Source organism: Micrasema longulum, unplaced genomic scaffold (genome assembly GCF_059751315.1).
Source record: "Micrasema longulum isolate JH-2025_06_02 unplaced genomic scaffold, ASM5975131v1 h1tg001854l, whole genome shotgun sequence".
Taxonomy (NCBI): domain Eukaryota; kingdom Metazoa; phylum Arthropoda; class Insecta; order Trichoptera; family Brachycentridae; genus Micrasema; species Micrasema longulum.
This window is the reverse complement of record NW_028279028.1, coordinates 215,311-229,307: the sequence shown is the minus strand read 5'-3', so window position 1 is coordinate 229,307 and position 13,997 is coordinate 215,311. Positions and strand designations below refer to the sequence as shown.

The following is a 13,997-nucleotide window of genomic DNA, read 5'->3' as shown; positions in this document are numbered from 1 at the left end:
AAATGTTTGGATATTGTAATTTCTTTCAGAGTACGATTAAATTATCACATTAGAAGGGTACAGGATATAAAGGGGGAAAGTCAAAAAAATAAGTTTTGAGATAGAACGTAGTTTTCAAACATCTTAGACATTTAAATAAACTTATACATATAAAGAAACATGCTTAATGTAAATAGCCTTCACTGTTTAATATAATCTAAAATGGTTTTCATTAATATTAAATCATCGCTTTCTTTCCAGTAAGAAAAATAGAGTTTAAATTTAAGTTATTTATCTCTAAAGGCCATCAACAGTTTCGATAAAGTCAATTAATGTAACCGAGCAGTGGATTGCCGCACAGGACTACCATAGTCCTTAAAATATAGCTTGATTAGAATGACAGTTGTCAGCAAAAGTGACGACATAACTTTGTAGTGACGTCTAAGGAGTAATTAATATTGGCACACGAAAAATCATTCGTATCTGTCAAGTTATTTTTTTTTTTTAATACAATGCTTGAAATATACATCAACATAAATATTTATATATGGCTGATTTTATAATCAGCTTTAAAACAAAAAAAAAACTAAAATAAACCAAATTATTAACGACGTTCTTACAAGGTTACATCATTTTGCAAAAACGTTAGAGATGGGCCAAATTGATCAGTGTAAATTGATAGAATAAAAAAATAATTTATTTGAAGTTGTTCATGAAAAAAGTACAAATGTCTTTTTTTGGTGAATAATTGTCTTAAACACACTATAATAGGCTTGTTTTGCGTTTTTAAATCAATTTTCGGAAACAGAGTTTCATGTTGGCATGAAAAAACTGATAAAATCGAAATGACCCAAATATTAACATTCATTTTCTAGTATACCTATATGTTCCGTTAATTTTGTAACCAGTAAATCCACAATTTGTTAACCTTAGAACGGGCTCTTGTCTAGTTGGGAGGCAAATTGTGAACCGCAAATATTAAAAAAAAAAACTATAGATAAATTTTTATTTTAAATACATATTTTTAAAATATAGTAAATCAGTGTTCGGTTTTTTTAATACACCGAAAAAAACTTAGCTACTTGAAGTACAAGTAAAAAATGTTTTGACTCTCCCCTGAATAAAAGCATGTTTGGGACGAGTTAAAGTTAGGCCGATGATATTTACAATAAAACTACATCATTTCGAAATATTCGATTGCGTATATTCAAAGATTCGTCGTAAATCACGGCCGCAAATACCCATTTAGGCAATAAAATAAAATCACCATACATAACACTGATGAGGTGTTTTTATCTAATGCTATTACTATAAAATGAATTGTTAGTATGCTAATTTATGGTGAGTAACCGGTGATGCATCATTTTAGTGTTAATTGATGATCGCAATAAATTTTACCATTGAATCGATACAAGGGCATTTGTGAAATCTTGACTTACACATATGCACAAACTGCAGACATAACAGTTCTAATTACGTATGGCAAATGGTGACTTTAGAAAACCACGATGAGCTTTGTCGTGTCACGTTTTAAAAAGTATTTTTCAACCTTTTTGAATACGCGACCCTTTTAAGAGCAAAAAAATATCCGGCAACCCCCCAGGATCTTAATTTAATTATACTACTCTTTAGTGACCGACCGAAACAAGATTTTTGGCCGTAACCGAAATTCGGCTTCTGTTCTAATTTCGGCCGAAACTGATACTTATTTAAATAAGTTAAGTCACATCAAAAGGTCCAAAGTTAGGTGTTTTTATTGTGTAACTTTATGAATTTTTAGTGTTTAATAAAATACACAAAAAAATAAAAGGCATAAATTTAATGAGTAAATTTGTTTATTTTTAGCGCTTTTTGGTTCGTTGTTATCGATCCTACGATATCGATATTACGATAAACAGGAAAAGGGAATAGAGAGGAAAAGAGGAGAGATTAAAGAAGGGAAAGGAGATGTTTTTTCAGGCGTGATTTATCCAGAGATACTGTAGAAACATCTTTGATAGTGGATGGGAATTACCTCATAGTAATAATGCGCTACAGAGCAGCTGTGGAGACGGCATATCGCTCCATTGCATATAACAAAACCGTCGCGAATATTTGATTTGGTATTTGGTTTAACAACAGACGTGTAACGGACGATTTCGGTTTACGCTTGTGATTCTCGACCCGAGTACCTACGGCCCGTTGTTTTGCTGTAAACTATAGCTAACTTCGTGATTCATAATCCTAGAATGATTTTTGTCCATATGGGCGGCTCTACAGTCTACAGCTCTGGCGCCTTATTACTCTCTGAAGGAATTACAGAGGGCGTTCTGAGAATAAGAACGAAGGGGTAAATTATGGGTTCCACATTCCTAAACCTTTAATATGCATAACATAATGTATTTTATAAAGTTCATTAAGAAACCTAAGACAAAATTAACATTTTCATACTGAAAACCATAGAACTAATTATGGTTTTCACCCCGCTTTGCCCAGAATTCTTAGGTCTGCCAACAAATGCCTCCTTTCATGCGATCACTGCATCAAATTTAACTATAACCTTCTCTCTCCCGCTTCCATTCCCACCTAGTCTAATTTAGCTCCCTCTCTTGTAACAATAATTTTATAGCCTTGTACTTTAACTACATAATATTGTCATTTTTTTTCAATTAATGTATACCGTCCTTAAAATGTCCTCTGGGCGTATATATAAATAAACAAAACTACCTACGGTACCTATTCTCAATCCTGGATTTTGTTTTGCTTTGGGTTGGAGTTATTTCGACATGTCTCATTACCTCATAGCAATTACAAACATGTCCATTAGACACAAAAACCTTGTCTTGTTAATATAGTTGTAGGCTACCATGAAATCAAAGTAGAAATACAGTAGAACTCCGTTTATCCGAACTCCAGTCATCCTGATTGCCAAATATCCAGATCGTAAACAGGAAATAAAAAATACAGAAGTTTTAATTAAAAATTGATTGTGCAATTAAATTTTGCTTAAGTTAGTTTTTAATGTGATTCTAATTCGATTTGTTATTATTACTATAATTTATTTATTATTTTGTTATTATATACGTCCTGAGTGCTTTTACATGAGCCGTACAAAATAACAAATCAAGCGTTTCATTACAAAAGTTAATATGTAGGTCTTATAAACATGTATCAAATAAATACTTTTTTTTTAAAGTATCGAATTACATTATGCTTCATATATATATACATAAATGAAGATTAAATATAACATACAAGTAGGTAGGCACATAATGAAATATTTTCAAAAATTATTACAGTTTTAGGCAAAAAAAATCAAGTAAACAAACAGTAGGTATTTTTTAAGTGTAGGCAAATAAAATACAAAAAGTAAGTGATTTTTACAGCATTCGAATGATGTAAGTTATTTTGATTTTATAATCGAAAGAAAAATATAAAAGGAAAAATAATGAAACCCACTAAACCGTGAAACCAGCTTGTCAGCAGGTTTCTTATGTTAGAGAAATTATATAAATTTAAAAAGTAATATAAACATTATTAAGAACTGAAAGCATATGTATTTTTTACACAAAATTTATTTACGAAAACTTAAATATATGACTGTTAACATAAAATAATAATTAATATAAAGCCTTGCTACATATAAGCCATTTAATTATTTTTTTCCACCCATGATCTGCTTAGGAATCTTATTGAAAATTTTAGGAATTGTATAATGAAGTGTTCTTTGGCCATACTTGTTTACAAACCTCGGTACTGACGAGCCTTCACGTTGTGCTAGCCTTGTATTATGTGTATGTATATACCTTTTCTGGTAGTTACTATCAAATCGATATCTAGTAACAAATTTGAGCCATAAAATAGCATTTACGGACAGGCACCCTTGCTTTTTAAAAAGTTCGGCTACCTCTTCCTTATCAATTCTAGCTGATCTGTTAATTGATTTGAGAACCGAGTTTTGTAAAGATTGAATTCTTTTAATGTTGGTTTTACAAGAAAGGCAATTTACAATTCTTTTTTATATTGTTTGAAAAGCAATAAAATCTGGCACTCGTTAAACCGGACAATTGGAGTTTTACTGTGCATCAATATCAACCTCCCAGCTCCCAGCATATTTCCTTCATTCGTATAATGTACGCGAGTGTAAAGGACCTTACCTCAACTTGCCCGCATACTCCGTCTCTATGGCGCAGCGGTCCTTGATGAAGTGGCTATACTTCTCCAGGAAGTCTATACCCTTTTGTGTGTGCAGAGACAGGTTCTCGTACTGGTCCTGGAACAATAGGGAAACACACATTAGTGACGGATCAAACCACCGGAAGAAGATACATTTTTATAGTTGATACGATAACTTTTAGATTGATTGATACAATAAAGATATATTATTTTTGGGTTATACGACACAATTCTGATTTATAAAACGACTATATATTATAGATTTATAAAAACGACCATAGTAATATTATCGTCTGTATTACGAGATATGTGACGAAGAATATGTGGTTGCTCTCGTTCAATCCTTGAACCAGTAAAAATAGCACAAAAATGGATCATGAAGATCATTCTCAAAAAATTCTTGAGGTATTCAACGGAAGATCTATTCGCTGAGTTAAAGATATTGGATGTAAGACAATTGTTTGTAAGGTGCCTACTACTTAAATTTTATGATAAATTAAGTGAGGTCAAAATAACCCAACAGAATATAAACACTCGTTCAGCAACACAAATTAACTGTATTGTCCCATTTGTATCAACCGCCTTTGGTAAAAAGCAGTACAATGTAATTGCTCCAAAAATATTTAATGATTTATTGCCAAATATAAAAGACTCAAAATGTAAAACAAATTTTAAAATAAAAATAACTGCACATATAAATAGTGTAGCGAGAGATTTTTTTGAAAAATATATGTAAATCAATAAACGTAGTACTTTATATAATTGGTACAAATATTATTTATATTTTTATGTATTTCATTGCTTTATATTTGTTTTATTATATATTATACTATATTATTTATGTTTAAGTAACATGTATTCTTGGCACATATATATACTTTATATTTGTATAATAATGATTTTTAATTTCTTACATTTGCTTAGCTAGGCATTTATAATTAAGTAGTTTTAGTTTTTCTTTTTATGTTATTGTTTTATTAGTATAGGACTACTTACGCTCTAAAGATAGAAAATCTCCATCTTAGAACAGGCTGTGCCATGTTAGATGGAGACTATCATAAACAGAGAACACTCCGTTTTCATTTTACATTAATTGGTTTTATATAGATTCCCCGTTATTAAGTATGTATATTATTTTTTTTGCAATAAATTTATAAATAAATAATAATATGTAAATACAGATTCGTGCAGGATGATACCAATGAAAGAAAGAAATAACAATGGCAAAATGTAGCATTGTTATTTATTGAATTTACCATATCTACCATACTCAGTGCTGAGACTAGTTTACTCGGGGCTAGTTGAGCCAATAATTCAATATGGATTAAGAATACGGGGCATAAGTTTCAAGTCTTATACCGACCGAGTTTCGAAATGAGAAATTGTACAAATTTTAAAAACCATCGTACTTGTGAAAATAAAGATTGAGGCAAAATACAATGATAACGTATTATTTGACTATGTTAACGTTTTGCCTATTAACACACAGTGTCAGGATAAGATAATAACAGATCATTTCCTCGACTGCAGTTTTAAATTCAAAGTAACCCAGCAGATCGTGACCCGACACGTATCGGCACAACAGCTGACGAAGGTGCCTCGACAGAAAAACTACTACGGAGATAGAACAACGGGGAGTGTAGTACCAAAACTGTTTAACTTAATACCCAGTAAAAAAACACGAGGAAAAAAACACAAGTACATTTTTTTAAATCATCAAAAACTTATTAAAAAGAACAAGTGAATCTTAAGTGTGCACAAATTATTTTCTTCATTTTTATTAAACTCTGTACCTACCTTTAATAAAAAAATAAAAATGTAATGTAACCCGCAGACAAGCCTCGGCTTTGCGGGAACAACAATACAATAATAATTGCTATTTTATTGTTAAATAAATAAATCATTTAAAATATTAAAAAAGTAAAAAATATAGTATAACATCGACAGGCTTTTTACTTTGAAAGCATAAATATTATTAAGAATAGGGTATTTTCACAAATCCAGTATTACTTTGAAAATATACAACATATTTAGAGCGGATTTTTATGCTCCTAATGATATAACTATCATAATGTTTTCATTAATACTTTTCAGGTTAAAAAACGAGTAAATACTAAACAGCTCACAGTTGGCGTCACGTCGCATTGACGTCACGCGTCATGTCCGCCGAGTGCACTTCTAACAAGCATTGCGTAAAAGTATGGCGCGGTAACGTAATACGCGCCGTTTGCCCCATAGGGCGTGAAACGTCTCGTTTTCAGGTAATTCAAAATAAGCGTATTTTAAATCAATTTAGACGATGTACGCGACTCGCGTCGCAGCAACTTTTCTGCCTGGACTTGTGCAATTATTTGTGCAATCGCTCGGGTGCGAAGTTCGACATGTAAACAAGCCGACACCCCTGAATGTGGCGTGGCAGTGGCAATACACAAAACGATGTTAATGATGAAAAGGAAAACAATAAAACATGAATTAGAAACGGCACAGCACCAAGCACAATGGAACGAAATTACAAATTCTAAACGCACTAATTTTAAAACTTCAAACAGTGCCGATGGCATAAAATATAAATGGTTATAAATTCAAGGGAAAAAAGCGTCTAGTGCAAGGGAACAGGTCCGAGTCCAACCACTTGATATACATTCTCCGGCTCAGTTTCTATGATTTATGTAAAATCTACTACTACTACCACCATCACGCCATTTCCTCGTAGGGGTGGCAGAGAAGATGAACCGCCACACACGTCTAGCCTGACATACGCGTTCCTAGCTTCTTCCACATTCATATATCTTGTTATAAATGCCCTTCGGTTGTCTGCTTTTGACGTAGCCAGACGTGAGAGTTTAATTTATTTGATCATGCCACGTCTTTCTTGGTCGTCCACGTCCCTAGTTACCATTAATTCTAGCCATATATATCTGTTTTACCGTTCTTTTGTCATCCACTCGTTCTACATGACCAAACCATCTTAATGCCATCTCTTAATATTATAAATTACACCTATCTCAGATTTGCACCCACGCCTGATTTCACCATTCGTAACCCTGTCCTGTGTACATTGATTTCTCACACATTCGTCTAAGCGACCGTATTTCGACCGCATTCACTCTGTTTTCATCCTTCCTCTCCCAGTTCCATACATGAGAGCTAGGACTCAAACCCCGGGGTGCACTGCCAGTCTAGTTTAAATTGACATCTTTTTATTAGCAATTACTGTGCTTTCTCCTTTCAACATCTTTTTCGACTCTTCCATCTCCTTACTTGCTTTAGACATTTATAGATTACATTTATTATGCACTCAGTAAGCTCACTTCCCCTTTCAAATTCCATAACTTTTGACTTACTTTCGTTCATCGCCAATTCGCTCTCCAGACACACGACACACATATTACAACCAAAAGACAATTTGTTGCAAATATAAAAATAGTTTATACAAATTTACAGCAAATAAACGTTAAATATTGGCGTAATAAATAGGATTATTACGAAAATTTCACAACAGTACCACATTATATTTTTTTTATTACAACTATAAATAAATGTCGAATACAAATTTAAATGAGAGCTCACTTCATACATATACTATTTCAATTGAGTACGTATATATTTATAACACGCTTATACAATCACAAATCACCACTTAATCATTAGTTTTTTAACAATGATGAAGTTCAGCCCTACGGGGAATTGGATATGAAAATGTTTCCTTACGCGCGGTAAAAATAAGAGCATTCAATTTTACGGCAAAGTTTCTTTAAAATATATGAAAAAAAAAAATAAATACGAACTAGGTAGTTTGAACGACGCTCACTAATTCATATGAATCAACCAATGATAACAGACTTGTGAAAGATTTCCGGCTTACGTTAAGCCAAAGGACCGATCGGCAGAACCGACCGAGAAGAAGCGGAAGAGAACTTGAGACGTCACACGCGGAGTAATTTTAGAAATACAAAACTTTAAAAATCATAGCGCTGATACGATACATAGAAAATAAATAAATAAACCGCTGAACTTCCTCATTCCAGAAACACTGAAAATGTTAACATGATAACACATTAATTATAGTTAAAATGCATTTCATACGTAACTGTTGGTAAAAATACCTGCAAATATTTGTAGAGTGCATTTTGTTATTTAAGTATGTGCATATGAATAAATAATTAAACGCATTTAACGAATTACATTGTTCAATGCTGATTAGCGTGATTTGAAAAGTTGAACATTTATTTTGATGTTTAATTAATCGGGTATCGAACCTGGAACCTGTGCGTGCTAAAACGAACGTACATTCCAAAGTCGACATTAAAAAAACTAGCGTGAGTAATAAATATTACGACTGTCTAAATATGTAAAGGTTTATCGACTCCAAATCGAAGAAATCAAAAATAATAAGTCTGTAGTGTTACTCGTATTACCCGTGTTTAGTTCATCTGTATCATAAGTATATAAAACCAAATCGAAACCGTTACCTGTAATAATAATTATTATTATTTACTCTTAGAATACTGTGCTAAAAAATCCCTTTGGAAACGGTATTGCAACGTCGTGTTACATTAAGCAAAATACGAGATCATTTCAAAAACTAAAATTTAATACACTGTTTCATAATCTATTTTTCATAATTTATAAAAATAATTATATAATTTAGGCTTGTTGTGTCAAAATACGACTTCATTATTTGAAAAAAATAGAGTATAAATATAATAAAAATACATCATCAGACTGGTCGATGTCGGTCACGACGATACACGGTCACTGGTAAAAAAATTATAAATAAAAGTGGAATAAAACTATAAAGTATTTTTATTATTAAAATTAAAATGCAGTTCCACCAAGAAATGTCAGTAGAAAAACTCAATATATTAATAGGTATTGTATTCTATGTAGACTCGCGTGACACCATTTGTAATATAAATAATATAGATGTACATAAATTAATTGTGAACATAAATACGTAATGTTTAAAACTGTCTGAACATTTTATTAATTATCTCTGTTTATTAAGTTAGTTTTCTTCTCAAATGTAAATTTTTTTTTTTCAAATATATTGTTAAGGGTTTTCGGCACGGGTAAGTGAGGTAGTGAGGTCACATTATTTTTATTATTAATTATAGTTTGTAAGAGAAAAAATATGAATAAATAAATAAATAAAATAAAACAAGTTAACCCTTTATAGGACACATATTTTGAAAACCTAATAAAATAAATACGTTATTTTTTAAAGTTAAAATATTGCAATTGAAAAAGCTGAGTGGAAGACTGATTCACCGGTGTATGTTATTACGATACTTTTGTGACATGGACTTTTTATTAATACGAAATATAAGAAAATAAATACCTCGATTCAAGGGTGGTATCCTGAACCGCTCTCGTGGCACGAGAAAAAAGTTTTTCTCGTGTATTTTGTATGTAAATACACGAGATAATACGGCCACAAGAGCGTTTGGAATACCAGCCCGGGTGGTATATTTATGTCACATTGTCACAAGTATCCTGTAAAGGGTAGTATTAAGAAGTACGAGTATAAGATAGTATTAATATGCAAGTTGCACATTGCTATACAATATAATAGATACACTACGAACTTAAGGGTGACTTGATAGAGACGTATATAATAGTCGACAGTAGCCATAGCTGCCTGAATGAGTATTTCATGTTCTAACTGAAACAGGATACTCTGCTTTGAAGCCAAAGTCTCGGGCTGGAAAAAGACAGATTCAACCTAAACCCACTGAAGCATTTCGAGAGCAATAGGGTTTCTTAAAGTAACAATCATATTAAACCATTAGAAACTATTCAAAAAAAATATACTAAAAATAATGCTTCACAAAAATCACACTTTTTCCTCTTTCCAATTGTTCCAAGAAGCTAAACTTTTAGATCTAAGACAAATATATTTTTTTCAATGTTTAAAATATATATTTAAGAACCAAAATTTATTTACAAGTAATTCAAATAGATCAAATCAAAGAAGGAATCGTGTGTTAGAAATACCACATGGTAAAACGAGGCTCGCACAGAGACATGCATATTTTATAGGCCCAAAATTTTTTAATTCTTTTTTTACTGATAATATTTCATTGATTCCAAACTTTCAAAATTTTCCTTCTGTTAAAAAACATGCACTATCCTGGATTCAAACTAAAGATATGAACTCTTTTTTTCTATGATTTATTTTGTTGCCCTTTAATAATAAGTAATATTTTGGTGTTTTTTTTAAAAATATTTTTTAGTAAAAAATACCATATTATCTTTTACAGAATATTTTATTTCTTCTTTTTTATATTATACAAAAATATTATAACTGTCCATTATTTACTATAGGAGCAAAAATTCATTAACATTTTCTTGTATACCCACGAACAGTCCATGCCTTTGTGGGATTTTTTTGTTTATGTAATTGTGCTTTTTTTTTTAATACTCTGTTTTATTATTATGTTTATTGTAAAAAAAAAAATAAAAAAGAAAAAAAAGAAAAATATCAAAAAAAATCCTAGGTTAAGTTTTACTTTGTTTTATTTTCACCGACGAGTGCTTTCACCTATGCAGGCATATTTAAAACTAGATTTTAGCATATATTTTATAAATAAAAATAAGCTACCGCAAAAGCCGCTCTCAACGCCATGGTAGATATGTTTTGGATAAATGAAAATCCCTCAACAACTAACTTTCGTTAAAATAAACTAAAGTACATCTATCAGCTTTAAGCTGCTCGCTCAAAACTAAATAATAATAATATCAACATATCGATGCAATAAGGCTGAGATAGCGTCACTGGTGACATCAATAGCCGACAATACAATAAAGTCATACCAGAGAAGCGGGTCGGATAGGACAACCAAAAGCTGCGCTACCATATTTGAGCACTGCACTTTTTAGTAGCACGATTCGAAAAATCTCGCGGGACAGCGAGAAAAAAACGGAAAGAGAAAAAAGGGAGAGTACGATCACTCTAGTACATATTCAACAGTTTGGATAAAATTGTGATTTTTAGTCAAGATCCTGCTCGTTTTCTTTTCTGGTGGAGCTCGGGTGCTCTCTCTCTATACGGAGATGAAGACCCGTTTGTCCCTAACCAGTTCGGCGACTGGCGAAGAATAATGGAGTGGGCGAGACGAGTGGAGCATTGGCGCGATGAAGGGAGCAATTTCGGCCAATAAATTATTGTCCGCTTGCGACATGCAATCTCAGTTAACGGCGGCTATTTCTAAGAGAAAGATTGTAATCGGACGATTATTGTGACGTGACCACGGGTGTTAATAGCTTTTGGCACAAAATATGCAAACGCTATTCAATATTGATTGAATCCTCGATGCATATTATAATATATTGTCCCGTAAATATAAATGTGTTTTTACGTACAATACATTAAGTTTGTTGCGAAATTAATATCAATCGCATATATGCAAAGGTGTGATTTTTACTTTCAATAAATACCAAATAATGTAAAATTTATTAAACAATGTTTTGAGTATGTGCAAATGTTTACAGACAGGCTGGATTTCCTCTTAGGGAGTTATTCAGATCTAAATTTGTTGCAACAGAGGGAAAACATTTTTGAGAAGGGAATATGGAAGTCCAGGCATTCACAGGGCTTATAAACTGGAAAAGTTGAGGAAATGTGGATGTTTAAACATAGGCAGAATGGTGAATGTTACACAGTGTGTGTAAAGTGGCCACCTAAACAAGCCAACGACAGGTCATAAATAAGCCCTGTAAATGCCTGGACTTCCATATTCCCTTCTCAAAAATGTTTTCCCTCTGTTGCAATAAAAATTATTGATTCACTATTTGGAAGTAAGCATTACCTTTAGTTCTATTATAGCAATTTGAAAGTGCACAGGGTTTTTTTGGCAAATTAAGTTTTCTTTAACTTGCGATATCATTTCAAATAATAAATATTAGAATGCCACAAAAATATGACATCTAGAAAGGCAATGAAATTCGAAATAAAGCTAATTCAATGCAATTTTCTATGCGAGTAGATAACGCATAGATTTTTCAAATTTTGAGATCGAAAATAGCTTTTCTTGAATTAAATTTTAACAACACACAAATATTATATAATAACGTATTTTTTAATGCAAGTTGTAAATTGAAAATACTCGGTACACTTCCAATTATTTATTTGAGCAATTGGCACTCTATTTTTAATAGAATTACTATGGAATTCCATCAATAAATAACATAAATCACATGAATATTCGTTTTACACGACTGGAACACGTTTTGCAGACACTGATTAAATAAATAACAATTACGAAGTGTAGGCTGTAAAGAAACGCGTAGTCAACGACCGATTGATTGAAATGCGTTTAAATCCTACAAGCCTTAAATTATTTCTGGTCTATCATGCAATACCTTATTTTTTAACAGTTATACAGCATCGTGTGATCGGTTATTATCTTTCTAAATCGGGATTGAAAACGCGGGAGTATTATTTTATTACCTTTAATTTATTACAGCCAAAAGGCATCTCGTTTTACTACGATTAGTTTGTGTAATGTAATTGAAATATATAGGTAACATTGCGTGCGTTTGTCTAATATAATGGCATGGTACGTTAAATGATTGACCGCAATTTGTTATAATCGAATAAAATCCGAGCTACCAAAGTTAATTTTGTAATTTATATCATCCCTACTTTAAATTTCAGCCGAAAGATTTAACTTAGCTAGGATATAATATTTATATAAGCTACAAAAATCGTTGAACCGGTATCTAATGATTAAAACAGGCAGTTTTTAAAAAATATTTTTACTAAAGCGTAATTATTACTTTTAGTTTCATTGACAAAATATGGCGTTTATTGGCAACAAAAAATAATAGTACATACTTTTAATACAAAAACTTGCATGTAAAACTGCGAGACATTATTCCTAGCAGCTTCACTTGATACAAAAATACCTGCTCTAAAGCTTCATATGGAAGTAAGAATTAAGAATATTAATGGATCAAGTCCGACTTTCGTCAAATTTGAGTTTGATGTTGCTATAGGACATGGGTAGATAAAACAAATTTCTATGTCGTGTGTTAATAACAGGATAACAGCCTTTTCATTTTCTCCGTAGATTGGAGATAAAAAATTGAAATTCTATTAGGAAACTTTTAATATTAAAATATGTTAAGTGTTTGCGGGGAAAATATCTGAAATTTATTAAAAGTTCCTAACTTAAATTCTAAATATCTCCGGATCAGGATAAATTAACGTGATCCATTCATATTTTTACCATTAATCGAGTACAGAGACACAGTTTATAGTGACTCAACCAGGAACGACCCTCGCATGTCCACTTATTTATTTGATTTACAAAAATGTGAAAATTATTTGTACCATTGTCGTCCTATAATTATGTATCTACTGTCTTAACGAATATGTTTACTACTTCTGTCCCAAATTGAGTTTTGATAATTACGAAAATGTAATGCATTATATTTGATATTATAAATTTACAAACAAATAAATAAAATTTCCACCGAGTTAACGTGAATCACGAATTTTCCGTTTAGTATAAAATTTTCAAATGACTGTCGAAGATTTTATGGAAAGGTGCGGTATAGCAAGATCGGAGCAGAAATTGAGAATAGATTGAATTCAAATAACCCATTTAAAATTCCGCCTTGTTGATATAATTTGTTTGTCATAATTCCGAAATAAAATAAAATGATATTACCATTATTTATTCCTCAATTTTATAATGACAGAGGACCATGACACGGCGTGGGTGACGGATGTTCTACAATCTATTCGATATCATCAGGAAATGAAGAAAATTTTTAAAACCGAAGATAACAGAATGAATGACTAGAATGTTAATTCAGTGTCGTGATTTCCTATCTATTTTAATATTTCGCAGGGG

The 13,997-nt window shown here is 31.6% G+C and overlaps 1 protein-coding gene across 3 annotated transcripts in view; it reads right to left on the bottom strand.

The window, feature by feature from the left end:
• Window positions 1–13,997, bottom strand: part of LOC148273735 (formin-binding protein 1-like) — a 180,848-nt gene that overhangs the window by 39,121 nt on the left and 127,730 nt on the right. For all 3 annotated transcript variants that reach the window (XR_015824495.1, XM_088238300.1, XM_088238301.1), the window contains exon 2: window positions 4,116–4,231. Coding sequence is in view for 2 of the 3 variants with exons in the window: in XM_088238300.1 (XP_088094426.1) it covers window positions 4,116–4,231 (116 nt within the window). In the remaining variant the exon portion in view is untranslated. The remainder of the gene's footprint in view (window positions 1–4,115; window positions 4,232–13,997) is intronic.